Source organism: Melopsittacus undulatus, chromosome 17, assembly GCF_012275295.1.
Source record: "Melopsittacus undulatus isolate bMelUnd1 chromosome 17, bMelUnd1.mat.Z, whole genome shotgun sequence".
In the NCBI taxonomy this organism is placed as follows: domain Eukaryota; kingdom Metazoa; phylum Chordata; class Aves; order Psittaciformes; family Psittaculidae; genus Melopsittacus; species Melopsittacus undulatus.
This window is the reverse complement of record NC_047543.1, coordinates 1-15836: the sequence shown is the minus strand read 5'-3', so window position 1 is coordinate 15836 and position 15836 is coordinate 1. Positions and strand designations below refer to the sequence as shown.

Genomic DNA, 15836 nt, shown 5'->3' with positions numbered 1-15836 from the left:
ACTGTTCCCAAGGGAGCTTCCAGACAACCGGCTGCTTACCCTTGTGTGGAAGTTATTTAAAATATAGAGAGTATAGACGGAGGGAATAGTGGGGGAAAAAACTGGTCCTGGGTGAAAATCCTTCCTCGGGGTAGAAACTAAAACAATGTGGCATTGGGGGGGGGGGGGGGGGGGGGGGAAGAAGCAGTAGAGCTCTGCAGGCAGCTGCCCATACCCAGGGCTGCAGTGGAAATCACCCCATCGTAATTCCCAAACACAGCCTGAAAGGTGATAGCCTGATGCTGAGATTATTTTACAGCCACACCAGGCATGTTCCAGTCAGACAGAAGCCCTTCTACTGTAATCACTGGGAGAAAATGGATTTCCTGTCCATCTGCCTGGAAGCGCTGCACGGATTCAGTGCTCAGAGCCCAGTCACTAACACAGACATATAATATTTCTTGAAGGGGCTGTGTGCTTTCCTCAAGGGAAGGGAATTATCCAAACTATGAGATAGTGGCTGATGAAACTCGATCTGAGCACTGGAAGAGGTGGGGGGGAAAGTCTGGTAACTGACAAGCTGTGTGTCTGTTCTGTAAGCTGCCCTGATCCGCTCTGTGTGCTTGCCTCTGTGGTAGGAAATTCTCCTGGAAGTGGGATTTGTAAGCTTTGCTCGTGTAGAACACGACCCATTCAGAATCTCTGGCTGTGAAATGCTTGCTCAAAGGGCTCTTTTGTTTTCCAGATAGTGTGAACTGCAGGGTTTGCTTCGTTAGTCACAGCATGCACCCCCCATCATTAACACTGTGCATGGGGGGGGATTCAGGTCTTTCCTCATTAGCTCATGACAGAGTGGGAGCTTGAAGGAGAAATGAGTGCTTTCAGTAGCTGCCAAGCATCCCAGCTCTGTGCTGGGGGTGCACTGGGTTTCCTGCAGCACCCTGTGTCAGTGGGGATGTGTGCCAAGCAGGGAGCAGTATGGCATCTCTGTGACCCCAGACCTGTCTCATCTGTGAATGGGAAGAAACGGGTTGTATCTCGGTGCCTGGGGTATGAAAGGCCATTGGAAGGTGGAAGCATAGGAGTTCTTGGCAGGGGGTGGAGGAAATCTGTTTTGGGTGAGCTAAAGGTGATCAGGTGGAGCTCTGGCCACCTTCAAGTCCATGGCTGTTGTGTTGGTAATAGCGGTTCACTCTGCCTAAAACCCTAATCACTGCTAACCACAAGCTCTGGATTTCCACTACTCTCTTTGTAAAGCTACAACGGCTGCATGTGAGCTCAGCAGCAGGCACAATGTCCTACGTGAGGGCTTTGCATGTCTCCATAGCATTCTATACATGCAGACTCTCACACTGCCCATAGGCCGGTGGGTTATATAAAACATGGGATGCTCCATGACACAGGGCAGCAGCTCTGCAGACCTTTAGGAGGCAGCAGGACTTTCAATGGGATTTGTTCCTTTGTGAAATGCAGTAAACCTCTGTTCATTCTTCCAGCTGAGCACTTCTCCAGCTTCCACAGAAATCTGCTCCTCTGCCATCTGGTGTGTGTTAACCTTCGTACTCCTTAGCAAAACATTAGGCTTTTCTGGCCAAGTGAGAAGTATATCCAGTGAAAGGAGGAAAATGGTAGGCTAGCTTTTGCTTCCACATTACATTGACAGCAGAGCAGCATCTCAGTAGAGAGTAATTAATGTTTGGTGTTGCTTCCCTAGACCCTGGAGGATATTATTGTATTTGGTCTTAGGAGGTAGAAAGTGAGAGCTTTGAATTAGCATCATAGAATCATTTGGGTTGGAAAGGACCGTAAGATCATCCAGTTCCACCCCCCCTGCCATGGGTAGGGATATGTCACACTAGGTCATGTCACCCAAGACTGGGTCCAACCTGGCACTGAAGGATGGAGCATTTGCAACTTCTTGGTAACCTGTTTAGTGCCTCACCACCCTCACAGGGAAGAACTTCCTTATATCTAACCTGAACTTCCCCTTTTTCAGTTTAACCCCATTACCCCTTGTCCTATCACTACAGGCCCTGATGAAAAGCCCCTCTCCAGCATCCTTGTAACCCATTCTTCTAGGGACTGTTGGATCTGACAGTGTAGGATGTGCAGAGGCCCTGTGAAACATCACTGGTGCAGTTTCTCCCCCTCCACACTTCTCAAGGGTGACACTGGTCACATAACTGTACATTTCATAAATCCGGATACTGATCTAGTAGACAGTAAGTAATGAGTATAAATCCACATAATACCCAGATTAACAGATAGTTTAATACGTAACTTAACTATACACATGTATGTGTTTATTGGAAGGCAAGTTTTGTCTCCAGTGAAAAATGAAACAAGAATTTGTAGACAGTAAAGTCAGTTAAATCACTACCGGTAACATTTTTCTGCTTCTTCCGACAGTCCTGAATTCCCAAAGAAAACTGTGGATTTACAGAGAGATTGCATGAATCTGAAAGAAATGCACCACTAAAAAGGAGTTTTCCTTTAGTTAAATTAGATTGAAATGTTGAAAACAAACCAATGACAGGGCTTAATCTCTGCTGTACCTGCTGGGACAGTTGGTTACAGTTGTCGGGATATGGTTTCTTGGAAAAGATATTTGCAATTCAGATTAGCCATTTCATTTCAGGATTTACAGTCAGAATGGAAGAAATGTCCCTCTGAGACTGCATCAACAGGGCACGTCTCTTGGAGCGTCAATGGGAAAGCCACCTCTTCTGCAACTGGTAAGCAGAGTTCTGCATATCTAGTTCTGGGTTCGTTTTTATGTTGTAATCTCACTACCTACATACAGGTGTTCAATTTGATTTGCATGAAAGAATCAGTGACTACCAAAGCGTCTATTTCTTCTAAAGTAAGGCATGACGAAAATGTACCTGGGCAAGTCTGAATGCAGAGTGAAGAGGTGTGATGAGGGAAAGGCACAGCTGCATTATCACTCACTGACTGATAGCTTGTATCTTCTGAGTGCTTGAGAGCCTACACAACATGATGCCTGGTTCATATTCAGTGTTAGCTTTTATTATGAAGACACATCTGCGGTAGTAAGTTCTACAGAGCTGAATTAATTCAGACAAGATCAGAATCATGCCCTCCATTGGCTTGTTTCTGTTGTGTTCTTTAGTTGCCTCTGTAGTATCATATACCTGTTAAAGAGTCATGGCTGCAGGTTTTGCAGGTGGGATCATCTCGTGGTGTAGCTGAACCAGAGCAGTGTTGCATCCACTTTCTGATGACTGACTTTCTCCATGCTTCTCTCTCACTGCTGCAAGGACTAGTCAGAGCTGGGGGAGGCAGCAGAGTCCACATCTTCTGTGTCATGTTCATGTGGCGACACTTGTTGCCCACCCTTAACACGTTTCCACTTCATCCTTCTGTTTTGAAACCATACTTTGACCTGAGTGATAACAAGGAAATGATTACTTATTGCCTCAATCTCAGCTGTATAAGCAGACCTATGCACACATGCAAGTATTCATAGACAGATGTTGTGTGGAATTCTAGAAGAAAAGGTGAAAGGAACCTCACAAGTTGAGGTAATCCATCTAACAAAGGCAGGAGCAACCCTTTCTAAACTGTTCCAGGTGGATGTTTCCCTGAGACCCACAGAGGTAGTATAAGTGCTTTGCCTAGAATCTGTCCTTATGTCAACTAAATGTGTCAATCCAATGGGCACAGTGCATCTCTTTTAACATCTAGTCCATCCAATCTAATGCTTCAGGAACTGTGATGTGGATAGTATTGAGCAGCTCCTAAATTGTTCACTTAGCTTTAATAAGGAAACCCTGAGATCACAATGAGAGAACAGAAATATCCTTCTCCAGAACTCTGTAATTTTGTCTTTCTCTATCCCCCCAAAATACTTTCTGACACAGACAGAATGCATGTATCAAACATATATCATTCTAATAACTTCCTTGTAACTGCAGTCTAAGGTGGTATCTATATTCCATCTGTAAGCTCAATATGTACCAATGAGTGCTGGTAAACAACAGCTTGGTAGATATCGGTGTCTTTAGTCAGATAAGCAGAATTACTTTTATTAACTATTACAGAAACTTGTAACAAATGTGTTTTAAAAGAATGTGGAGGCTTTGTATTGAAATTACTCTGTGCCATTGCAAAAGCCCACCCTTGAGTAACAGATCTGCTTTAGCTTTAGGGAGAAATTGTGGGGGAGGAAGAAGCTGGGGAAGCAGGGGTTCATCCATTACTTGTCTTTCGGTGAGATCCAGGTTCACAGCAATCTCATATCTCCTGAGCCTCGTCAAGTAGTTATGATGGGCAAATTCAGCTTCCAGCTCCTGTAGCTGCTCCTTTGTGAAAGCTGTCCTTTCCTTCCGGGATTTGCTGCTTGGTTCTGCCTTGGTGCTCGAATTCTGGGATTCTAAGAGGCAAGCACATATATTGTGTCATTTGGAATTGCACTGATCTTTATGAACTTGTGTATTGCTGAGGTCTGAGCTAAACTACTAATGGAGGTTCTAAGAAGTTTGCATGTGCCCTCTCAAGCTCAGTATGACTTATTGTTGTTGTCAGCCTTTGGACAGCACAGAATTGGGTGCTGTCAGAGCCTGCCTCAGTCTGTGAGATCAGAAATGAGCAGCTATGGGAAAGAAGCTCTCATTCATGCTATCATTGCATCAAAATAGTTTCTTTCCCCATGTTTTAACTTTCATTCCTTATATCTGTATTATCACTCTCACTTGATCTAGCATGCCACATGCAATAAAGCCAGCACTTTTTGTATTGTTTCTGTACTGTTTCATTCCCATAAAATAAAGCTGTCAGATTCTATGATGTATTACAGTACTATATTTGGAGATCTGAGAACTTCAAGTACATCGTAACACAAGTACAAGTTAGGACAAGTCAGGCAAACTTGGTTGAAGTTCTATTTTGACATGTTAATGGCTGTGGATGGACAGCAGAGGCAACTGTAAGAGCCAACACAAGGTTAACTTCTACCTTCAGGTCACTTGGCAAGCCTGTGAAGTCAAGACTGAATATGGCATCTAAACAGTAGAGGAGGGGAAGGTTGTGTGCATGTTTACCCACAAGTACTTGTAGTAGATGTAACTGCTGTTATTGCCATGAGAAAACCATTCTTTGCATGTTTTTACTGTACCTTCAAAGGAAGTTTTAGATTAACAAGCTTTTTTCTTACTTTTATAACATTCTGCTTATTTGTCTGAGAAATGTGTTTGACGTAGACTCTTCTCAGAAAACTCTGCAATGAGCCATGTTCCAAACCCCTCACTGTGTGTTGTGTAATAACGAGGGTCTTCGCAAGAGCCAGTGGGTTTTGCATGCACTGGTACAGATCATGGTAATGCTGTGTCTCTATTGCGGCTCAGGGAAACTTGTGGTGGATAAGGCACCAGCTAAAAGGAAATAGTTTATATTGTAGGTTTTGTCTTGAAGTGATTTCAGGATATTTTTCGTTACTAGCCTAGTCTCAGAGGAGATGCTGGGTATCTAGGAAGGTTCTCAAGAGGAGAGAAAAGACTTATCTTCTACTTAGAATAACCAGTCAGTGTGTGCTATGTCCAGCTGCAGCTCTGGACCAGCTGTAGAAGTGAAAGAAACCACAATGAAATTGCTCAGACTTTCCCCTTCTATTTTGTCTGGGGACAGAAGGAAGGAAAAGCTTGCAGGAGGGGTATCAAATAATTCTGTCTGCTGTCCAGTAAGCAAGGAAAGGAGTGAAATGAAAAGCCATGGAATCCCCTTTGGGATGTTTTCATTGTCCTGCATTCACTCAAGTAATAACGTGTACAGACAGCACCACTTGCTAGAGGCAGGAAACACCAGACCTTTCAGTGATGTCATTGCTTACAGCTCCCCTATAATGAAAACTATATGGGACAGCAGCAAGTATGACAGGAAAATGTGAGGGTGCTGGTAATAGAGAATAGAAGCAACATTTGCCTTCTACTTAAAACAGGGAGATGTGCTTTTAAATCAGTCTCTTTAAGAATAAGGCTATCCCTCTAATCTGAGTATACTGAAATCATTGTTTTCCCATGGCTTGCAAATGCTTTAACAAAAGTATCACTCACTTTGATTATGTATTTTCTAAACTTCTTTACATTTGTGTTTTGGGAAAATGAACTTAAATTTGGCAAAGCTGGCTTTCCAAAGAAAACACCTGGAGAAGTGAAGGCTGGGTTAAAGGTTGCTGCTCTGTAGCCAACCCACAAAACCTATAAATAAATAAATAGACAAACACTTTTATCACTGTGTTCTCTACCTGTAAAATGGGAATACTGGAATATGGTCTCCACTTCATAGCAGTGTTGTGGGAAAAAGCCCACTGTAGCTTGTAAATGAATGTAGCAAATGGATGTATGTAAGCCTATTAATTTTTAACAGCTTCCTTAGGAGAAAGCAATTTTATGCATATTTCACATATCTTCATTTGAGAGAGCAGCAAAGCAGAGGTTTCTATAACTATGAAATGATTGCCTGTTACTCTGTAGAATGCATTTTGCTAGTTAGGATGACAATGAAAACTGTCTACATTTTCTGTCTCGCTGGACATTGTCCTGATGGGGAAAACCTTTTGTAGGTAATTTGAGTTTAAAAACATTGAATATTTAGACCAAAACGGAATTTCTCTCTGAAGGGAGACTTCACATCTTGTATTTCTTACCAGCAACTGAGACGTCAAAACCCTACTATAACATTCCCAGCTAGCACAGGCAGCTTAAGGTGAGAGATCTTTGTCTTTGACTGCAGCTTTCTCACACTTGGACAAATGGCAGGTATGCAATATATAGCTCCCCATCCTAGGACTTACAGCTCAGTGTACACGCACCATGCGGTTCCTGTTTAGTTACAGCAAATGTGCGTTGTGCTGGGGAGTAAAATGCCTGGTTCAGTACACAAGATCTGCAGGAGTGGGATACAAACACCAGAGGTCATCAAAGAATAAGCCATTTAGTTTCAGTGTTATTGTGTAAGCTTCCCCAGTCAAGAATTACCAAGTGTTTTCCTCATCAGCTTTATTTCCTAATGCCTGATCTTACAGATGCTCTCCTCTACAGCTTGTGCTATCCCACAACCCTGATTGAATATCACCTACCTGAGTTCTCCTTTTTTCTTTTAGATGATTTCTTCTCAGTCTCATTTGTAGTATTTACTGGTACCTCACCATCTTCATTCATACCCACCGCTGCACTCACTGGATTTGGGCTGCTGCCTTCTGACTCTCCAGAACCCAAGGCCAGTCCTGGGTTGAGTCGTCTTCTGGCTTCAGTTGCTGCAAAATGCCAGTCAGAGTGTTGGAAAGAGGGATGCTGCTCCACAAATGTCCGCTCCTCGTGTGGGAAGCTGTGGGGAGCAGTCACCAGGCAGGAAGTTGAGAAATCAGGATAAGCAGCAAAATCTGACTTTTGATGGAAGGAGAATGATGCTGCTGGGTAGTGGTTCAGCCCTGAAGCTGTGGTCACATCCATGGGGGTGCTCCGCAGGCACCCCCAGAGTGGGGCAGGAGGTTGTGGACTGCGCATGCAGCTGCTGCTGGTGGGATCCATGTGCTTCCAATCCTGTTCACACACCAGTGCTGGTGACTGGGTATAGCTCAGGCTTCAAAATCAGCAAAGGAGCAAAAGGGAAATCTTCCAAATCTTACAGAATAGATTTCATCCCTAAACAAAAGGTTCTTTGTGGGTTTTAGGCTGTTGCAGAATTGTTACTTTGGGAACTCTTCTGAATGTCTTCATTGTCCTGACTGGAGAACAGTAACCAGGTGTAGGCAGTGATTGCTCTGAACTGCTTCCCAAGGCCTGGAGCTTCCTTCCTCGTGAAGTGCTGGACATGAGGGAAACACTTTTAAATACGGTGCTGGGGAGAGAGTGACAAGTTTGTGAAGTGAAATGTGAGAGAGGGGAGGGAGGGGTTAATGTACATGCACCCAGGTCCTCCAACCAAAGCAAAGCAGCAACTATTAATCATCCGAAACCTTATATGCACATCTAATGGGATTTGCAGATGGAGCCTTTTAAAGAAACAATGTCTGTATTTTTTTTTTTCTTAAAGAACAGAGCAGCACACAAAAAAAGGCTTTAAAGTTCCCCTCTGACACTAGGAAGTTATTTTTATTGCACTGTTAACAAAATCCCCCAAGTCTTGGCTTCGGAAAAAGCCCTAACACAGAATTCAAGAGACATCAACTAAAGTGGGAAATGGAAGTCAGAAAGGACTTCACTGATTATAGACAATTGAAGGCCCAATCTTAAGTTTAAAAGAGTATTAAACCTGGCTTGTGCACAGATGCAAGGTCTTGAGTCAATTTGTTTTGTTAGCTTTGTAACACGTGTATTTGCTGAGAGCTGGAGCTTGCTGCCAGTGGCAGTTATTCTTCCTGTATTCTACTTTCTAGGGGATTTTCAATATGCCACCCCTTCCTGCAAGGAAATCTGCTTTTATGCCAATGGAAGATATGTTCTTCATCATCTGTTGAAAGTTTTATGGGTTTTCCTAACAGAAAGCAGATTCTTAGACCCCAGAGCTATCACAGTTGAAAACACATTAACAGCGAATCTGTTCTCAATCCCTTTCTCACAGTAATGTGGCAGCTGGGAATGACCAAACCCTCCTATTCCAGGGTTGCTGCAGCTTCTCTCAGGGTTGTTCTCCATGGTTTTAATGACAATTCATGTGTGTGTGTGTTATAATCTGCTTGCAGCCATTCCCAATACTTACTCCACTAGGCCTTGCTATATGTTGTGTGCTCATCTTTCCCTTCTCCCACTATTTGTGCTGAGCTTTGTGGGCTCTCACAGGCACAGGCATTCAGCAGATGGACACGAAGCCTTCATTTGTCACAGGGGCTTCAGTGACACCTCTGCTTGCCTTCTGTATAATTCAGAATTTCAAGGAATTGGTGGGGTTAGGGGGGATTTGCGCTTATCCTGATGTATCTGTTGGTTCTTACAGCTCGGCCTAAGAAATCAAGTGCGTTTAGTCCAGATCTTCCTGTTCTATCACGTGAACCTTGACTTCCTTGCAAAACACTAAACATCTGAGACCTAATTAATCCTCTAGGAAAAACTCTCCTAAATACTTAAATCTGTTGCTGTGTTATATTAGAGAACAAGCACCCAAACCTATTTCCTACTCACTGGCAGGGGAAAAGCTCTTCTTCTTCTGAAAGACCAGTTTATAATGAATTTAGGAATACTTCAAACATTGCAGAATTGAAGTCGGAGTCCTGACCTTTTTGTCAATGCAAAGCATTTCATGTACAGTCTGTGTGTGTGTTGTCACATGTGTAACACTCGTTTCAGTCACACAGGCTACTGGGGGTTTGTGGGAACTCAAGCCTAGCTCTGCTGTTGCTCAGCCCTACATTCAGACTACAAAAAGACCTAGGTAGTTATGCAAACATCAATGTCCTTGCACATATACTTGGGGGGGATAGAAGGGAAGGAAGGATTGACCCTTAGGCTAGTGTTCACTTCAGCCAGGACTAGCTTCAGGCTCCCATCTGGGAATCACCATGAGTTCTGAGCCAGAGGTCTGCCTGTAGGGCATGACTCAATTCTTGCACATCACTTTGCTTTCCAAACTGCTTGGACTGTGTTTTCCCAATGGAGCTCTCTCTGTTATTCCTCTGACTTCAGATGTGGGAAAAGGAGGTGGCATTCCCTTCCCAAATGTGAGAACCCTTGGGTCTTGCATCACTACAGCACCCTCCACAGCTGGTGCTGTCGCTCAGCACTCAGCAGGGGCCTGTTTGACCCCTACATCTTCCTGACACTTCATTCCTGAAAGAAGAAAGAACAACAATCCTTCCCTCTTGCTAAATCCCATTTGTTGGTTGAGGCAGTCACCTTTAACCTTTGCAAAGTCAACATCTCTTCAGTCAAGCACTATGCTGGGTAGGAAAAAATGGCATGGGTGGAGATCAGTTGTTGTGATGAATGCTCCCATAGCAAGCTGAAGGCTGGGAAGTGGAGTTTTATCTCTGAGCTTTTCTATCAGCTCATTCTTTGACTCCCCCAGGAAAGCATTTCTCAGCTGTCTGAGGTCTGGCCCACCCTGAGACCTTGCAAGAGGGTGAAATGGCAAAACTTGTGCCATGGCTTCATCTCTCTTTTTTTCTGGCAAGGCAGTGCTATTTCTCAATAAAGACAGACCTGACCAACATCATCCCACTTGAATGTGGTCCTCTTCTCAATCACCTTCCTGCTTGTGCCATTTCTTGGAACAAAGGGGCTCTGCGGGGCAGGAGCTCTGGTCTCGCTCTGCTTCTGCTGCACCTGCCCCAGTACAATTGCCTGGTGCTTTTGCACCTCAAATGCAAAATGATTTCTTAGATGACAGATTTTACCCTGCTCGCAAGGCAAAGACTTCGCTTCCCAATGCTGGCTGGATGCTTGCCTTGTTTAAGGCAAGCTTACACGCACCATGGAGAAGCTCTAGGCACCAGGGTCTCATCGAAATTGTATGAGCTGCTAAACTGCAAATTAACACCAGCCTTCATTAAAAAAGAACCTTGTGTGTTTAACAAATCCGAAGCAATGCCACCCCTCTGACCTGCCCTGTGTGCAGCTGAAGTAACTGGGGAGTTTTCCTTCATGCGGGTACTGGGCCAAGCCTGGGGAATTCCTCGTACATGGAAGAACCTTCATTATTAACCATATGTTATTTTAGCACTGATGAAAGGAAGCTGGAGTGCAACAAACAGCCAATACTAAACCCAGGAAGCTGCTGCTTAGTTGCAGAAGGCAGAAGTTAGTTAGAGGTGGAAACAGTTTATTGGGTTACTTACTCTCCTTACAGGTAGGGTGTTTTATTTTTCCCTATTAGACATTTCCATAGAATCATGGAATGATTTGGGTTGAAGCTCATTGAGTTCTAACCCCTTCCACTGGAGCAGCTGCTCCAAGCCCCTGTGTCCAACCTGGCCTTGAGCACTGCCAGGGATGAGGCAGCCACAGCTTCTCTGGGCACCCTGTGCCAGTGTAATTTCTAGGATATTGCCCAGCCCTGAGTACTTGCCACAGTTTTAGTCTTCCACTTTCCCTTTGGGAAGCCAATTCTTCACTCTTTCCTCGTGTTTAGACTGAGCTCTCACTTTTACTGACTCCATCTCATTCGAACTGACATGTTGGCACTGTGCAGGTGGGGAGTGATTATTCCAGCATGTTTTAAAAGTCTGTGTTATCTGTGCTAAGCCATCTTAAACACAAGCCAGATGTATTTCAGACCCTTAATATTTCCTCTAAGTTGATCACTGCAGCCTCTTAACCATGTTTCTGGTGCTAGGAATTCTCTTTCAGCTGCAGTGTTAGGGATTAATTCACTAGCACCAAGCTGGATTGTTGGTAGTTTCTCTCAGTAAAGAAGGGAGAATAATTTCTGAAGGGAACTGCAGATCATGAAATTCAGTTTCCAACAGGTTCTGTGTGAGTTGTGCTCCCCTATTCCAAATGTTGTGTATCTGTTGAATAGCAGCATGGCCTTAAAGAATGAATGTGATGTAAGGCTAAAAGCCATTGCAACAAGATATTCAGAGGTAGAGATGAGAAAACATTAATACTGCTGCCTGAAGCGCTGTATCAGCAAAACCCCTGTGGTAAGTGCACTGATAGTGGTACAAGATTACACTCATTGGCACAGCAGATGCTCCTGGAGACAGTTCAATATTCCATTAGGAAGTCATCTTCTGTCACACAAGTGACTGCAATGTGAGGAAATTTGTTGTTGCCTATTCACTGAGCTACTCCTCCTGCACTGTTCTCATATGTAGGATTGGTCATATGGCAATGTCATATTTGTCCTGCTTTCATGACGCTGTGTAGCTAAAATAGTGTGTTGGCATTGACAGGGAAGAGGAAGGATGGGGAGACTGGAGCTGGCCCTGGGTTTGCCTCATCTGCTGGGCAGTTTTTTTGTATGTTAAAGAAAGAATGGATCATAATACTCAGCATCCCTGAAGTTCATTTTTAGGGGCATTTTGCAGACTTGCTTCATGAATAAGCTCTCTCTGAACCTTAGCAGTACAATTCCCTGTAAGTTTGGAGGGTGTTGGTACAACCTTTGTTAGCTGACAGAAACTGTGCAGTCAAACCACTGAGCAGACTATGAAAAGCTGTTTTCCTTCCACAGCCTCATCTGGTGTTTTAGTGAGACCCAGTGTGTGACCAGCTCCACCTATGGGAACCTGGCATCACCACCACAAGGACTTCTAATTTAATGCTAATGTTTCTCTTAGCACTAAGTCAATATTTCCGGTATTCATTAAATTTGATGGGTTTGCAGGAGTGAAAAGAACCTGCTTCAGGTACAGGAAACATCAAGATGTGTGCAGAGACACATGATAATTTATCTTAGGACAGAAAGCAGTAGAAGAGAAAGCAGAAGAAAGAGGCAGCAAGCTTTAAGTTTGCAGGAATAGTAAAAGGAAGAAACTTAGTTAGCTGGCAACTGCTCAGTCACATCACACAGTGCATGCATAGTCTGTCATTTTTAACACTTCTTGTTTGACAGATCATTTCGTTTTGTTGGGGGGGGGTTGTGTGGGTTTTTTTCTTTGTGATTTATTTTGGGTTTTAAGCTGGTTTTATCACTATGTTCACTACAACAAGGGGTTTGGGGTTTAAGTGAAAGGTGCGATAGGAGTTAATAGCACGTGATGGCAGCCTTGGGTTAACTGGATTCAATGGTTTTGCTTGCAGAAAAGCTCAGTTACATCTGCAGTAATTCTATAGAATAAATAAGCTCTATCTTTGTCTTACTCAGTTTGGTTTTCCCTGGTCCAGGATAAAACTAGTATCCTTGCTCCTCTTATTGAAGTAGTTGCCAATTCATCTAACCCTGTAAGTAGATGAGAAGAAACTGGAGTCTGCAGAAGACAAGTAAGCAGTATTATCTGAGATGTGGAGAAAGAACCTCTGGCAGAGAGACACTGACAATGTCTTTTGCCTAAAAACTTGACAGGTAGCGCTCAATTGGTGGTGCTGTTATCATTGAAACTGTGGAACTTGATGCAGTAAAACCTGGAGGTAGGCAGATGTGTTCATCTTCTTGTACCCTGGATCTGTTCCCACTTAACTGGGGCTTTCCTCTGCCATTTGTTTGAAACATGTCTTTGGTTTCTATTTACTGTTAAGAAATGAATATAAATGAAAACCAGGTAAGCATACATCCATGTTCTGAGACTTGACACTACAGGAGGTGCAAAGTACGTTCACTTGTTTCGGCAGCGGTGTTCTAAGCTGTGCGAAGGGAGAAGAGATCTTTGCCTACAAGTCTAGACACCAACTTCTGTATTCCTTGCTTGTCTGTCTCCTCTTTCAGGTTCTTTTTCTGGATTTGAGGCCCAGTGCCATGTAAAGATGAGGAATATCCTTTCCTTGAAAGGTCATAAAAGCAAGCACTGCCTCAACGACAACATTAATCCTTCAGACAGGAAAGATCACTTGCCAATAACTTTGATAAATCATCCTTTTATCACGAGTCCTGTCTTCCCATTGTGCTCACTGTTGTGGCTAGTTCGTGAAGAGCTGAATGTCCTGAACAAGGTAGGTCCAAAGCACCAGAAGCTTTCTATTAAATCCAGAATACTTTTTAGGATCAGCAAAGGAACGGTTAAAGAACTTGATGGGCAAATACTGTGAAAAATCCAGAATTAGCTCAGCTTTTGGCAGATTGTAAAACTCATCTGTTGTTTTCATCAGACCACACAAAAGAAACAGGAACTGTGGCATCCCCAAGGAGCAGATAGGAACAGAGCATTAAACCTTTTCAAACTGTTTTTGTGGGTCTAGGTTAACAAATCTACACTCATACTCGAGTGTGTGCTTCATGTGTCTTGAGGTGGGATGGAGAGCAACGTTTTCACATTGAGTTTTTGTTGTAATAGAGTCCCATCTGTTTCAGGGTAGGGTTAGGTTAGGATTACACCATTAGACCCAGCATCTCAAAACCCGAAAATTGCTACTGCGCATGCGCGAGTCTAAATTGCTACTGCGCATGCGCCGGCGAAAATTGCTACTGCGCATGCGCGGGGCAAAATTGCTACTGAGCATGCGCCGGCCAAAATTGCTACTACGCATGCGCGAGTCTAAATTGCTACTGCGCATGCGCCGGCCAAATTGCTACTGCGCATGCGCGAGCCTAAATTGCTACTGCGCATGCGCGGGGCAAATAGGGTACGGCGATTTTTTTAGGGTTACTCGGCGTTTGCGTACCGCGGCTCCGTACGGCGTTTGCGTACAGCGGCTCCGTACGGCGTTTGCGTACGGCTGGCTCCGTACTGCCTACTGCGCGTGCGTAATGGCGGCTCCGTACGGCGGCTCAGTACGGCGACTGCTTACGGCGGCTGCGTACCGCGGATCCGTACGGCTTTTGCGTACAGCGGCTCCGTACGGCGGCTCAGTACGGGGGCTCTGTACTGCCTACTGCGCGTGCGTAATGGCGGCTCCGTACGGCGGCTACGTACTGCCTACTGCGCGTGCGTAGTGGCGGCTCCGTACGGCGGCTCAGTACGGCGCCTTGCGTACGGCTGCTGCGTAGGGCGGCTCCGTACGGCGTTTGCGTACGGCGGCTCCGTACGGCGGCTAAGTACGGCGGCCTCGTACTGCCTACTACGCGTGCATATTGGCGGCTTCGTACGGCGGCTCCGTACTGCCTAGTGCGCGTGCGTAATGGCGGCTCCGTACGGCGTTTGCTTACGGCGGCTCCGTACGGCGTTTGCGTACGGGGGCTCCGTACTGCATACTGCGCGTGCGTAATGGCGGCTCCGTACGGCGTTTGCGTACGGCGGCTACGTACTGCCTACTGCGCGTGCGTAGTGGCGGGCTCCGTACGGCGGCTCAGTACGGCGCCTGCGTACGGCTGCTGCGTAGGGCGGCTCCGTACGGCGTTTGCGTACGGCGGCTCCGTACGGCGGCTAAGTACGGCGGCTCCGTACTGCCTACTACGCGTGCATATTGGCGGCTTCGTACGGCGGCTCCGTACTGCCTAGTGCGCGTGCGTAATGGCGGCTCCGTACGGCGTTTGCTTACGGCGGCTCCGTACGGCGTTTGCGTACGGGGGCTCCGTACTGCCTACTGCGCGTGCGTAGTGGCGGCTCCGTGTGGCGGCTGCGCGTGCGTATTGCGCGTTCGCTGAGGCGGTGTGGTTGAGCGGAGCATGCGCAGGTGTCCCGTCCGAGCTGAAGCGGTCGGTATGGCTGCCAGCGCCAAGTCGTTCCTGTCCGATGCGGGGCTATGGGGAGCAGGAGCTGGACGCGAACTCTGCTTTCATGGAAGTCGACAAAGGTGAGGCGAGCGGCCATGGCAGTGCCTGCCTTGTAATGTTGCCGTTATGGTCCTCGGCTTCCACCGCCTGAGGGGCGGTGTTGTCTCGGCCCGCGGTCCTCGGCTGACGGGAGCTCGCTTTTTGTACCGCCAGCGGGGGGTGGAGAGGGCATGGCCGGGAAGCAGTGTAGGTGTCCTCAGTGGTTGTTGGTGTCTCGTTTAGGTCTCAGGTATGGGAAGCTCGGAGAGCAGTGCGAAGCCGTCGTTCGTTTTCCCAGGCTCTTCGAGAAATACCCGTTTCCCCATTCTCATTAATTCAGCTTTCCTAAAGTTGGCTGATGTGTTCTGAGTCGGGTAAGTAGCCTCAGTCAGTTATCCATAGCAGTGTAGTGTGTCTTGGAGTGGTGCTGCACAGCAGCTTGGGCACATGTGAGGTTTTTTGTACGTTTGTGATTATACTGCTACACTGAGCACAAGCTGTGCTTAGGCTTTTTCTGGACATGGTTTTTTATCAGATTTGTTTCCCTAAGTGTGCCCAAAACAGGTATCTGGTATCAGAAAGGGGCTACAAGGAGAGGGGTCTGCATCAGGGAC

At 45.7% G+C, this 15836-nt stretch overlaps 1 protein-coding gene across 2 annotated transcripts; it reads right to left on the bottom strand.

Moving 5' to 3' along the window:
• Positions 1 to 2309: 2309 nt before the first annotated feature.
• On the bottom strand, positions 2310 to 13257 carry MEOX1 (mesenchyme homeobox 1). Of its 2 annotated transcripts, XM_005139857.3 has the most exons (4): positions 13172 to 13257; positions 7076 to 7836; positions 4203 to 4375; positions 2310 to 3385 (listed from the first exon to the last, which is right to left on the bottom strand). In XM_005139857.3, exons 2-4 carry the CDS (start codon positions 7524 to 7526, stop codon positions 3263 to 3265), a joined length of 747 nt encoding a protein of 248 aa, XP_005139914.1. In that variant the 5' UTR covers positions 7527 to 7836; positions 13172 to 13257; the 3' UTR covers positions 2310 to 3262. The 2 variants fall into 2 exon arrangements, with proteins under 2 accessions (XP_005139914.1, XP_033926092.1); XM_034070201.1 differs by lacking the exon at positions 13172 to 13257 and having other exon boundaries at positions 7076 to 7855.
• Between the last annotated feature and the right edge of the window lie 2579 nt (positions 13258 to 15836).

Coding starts and splice junctions, on each gene's coding strand:
- MEOX1 (XM_005139857.3), bottom strand. CDS start 7,526: ATGGATCCCACCAGCAGCAGCTGCATGCGCAGTCCACAACCTCCTGCC. Junction 4,376..7,075: donor AAGAAAAAAGGAGAACTCAG/GTAGGTGATATT, acceptor CTTGCCTCTTAG/AATCCCAGAATTCGAGCACC. Junction 3,386..4,202: donor TGGATCTCACCGAAAGACAA/GTAATGGATGAA, acceptor GTTATCACTCAG/GTCAAAGTATGGTTTCAAAA.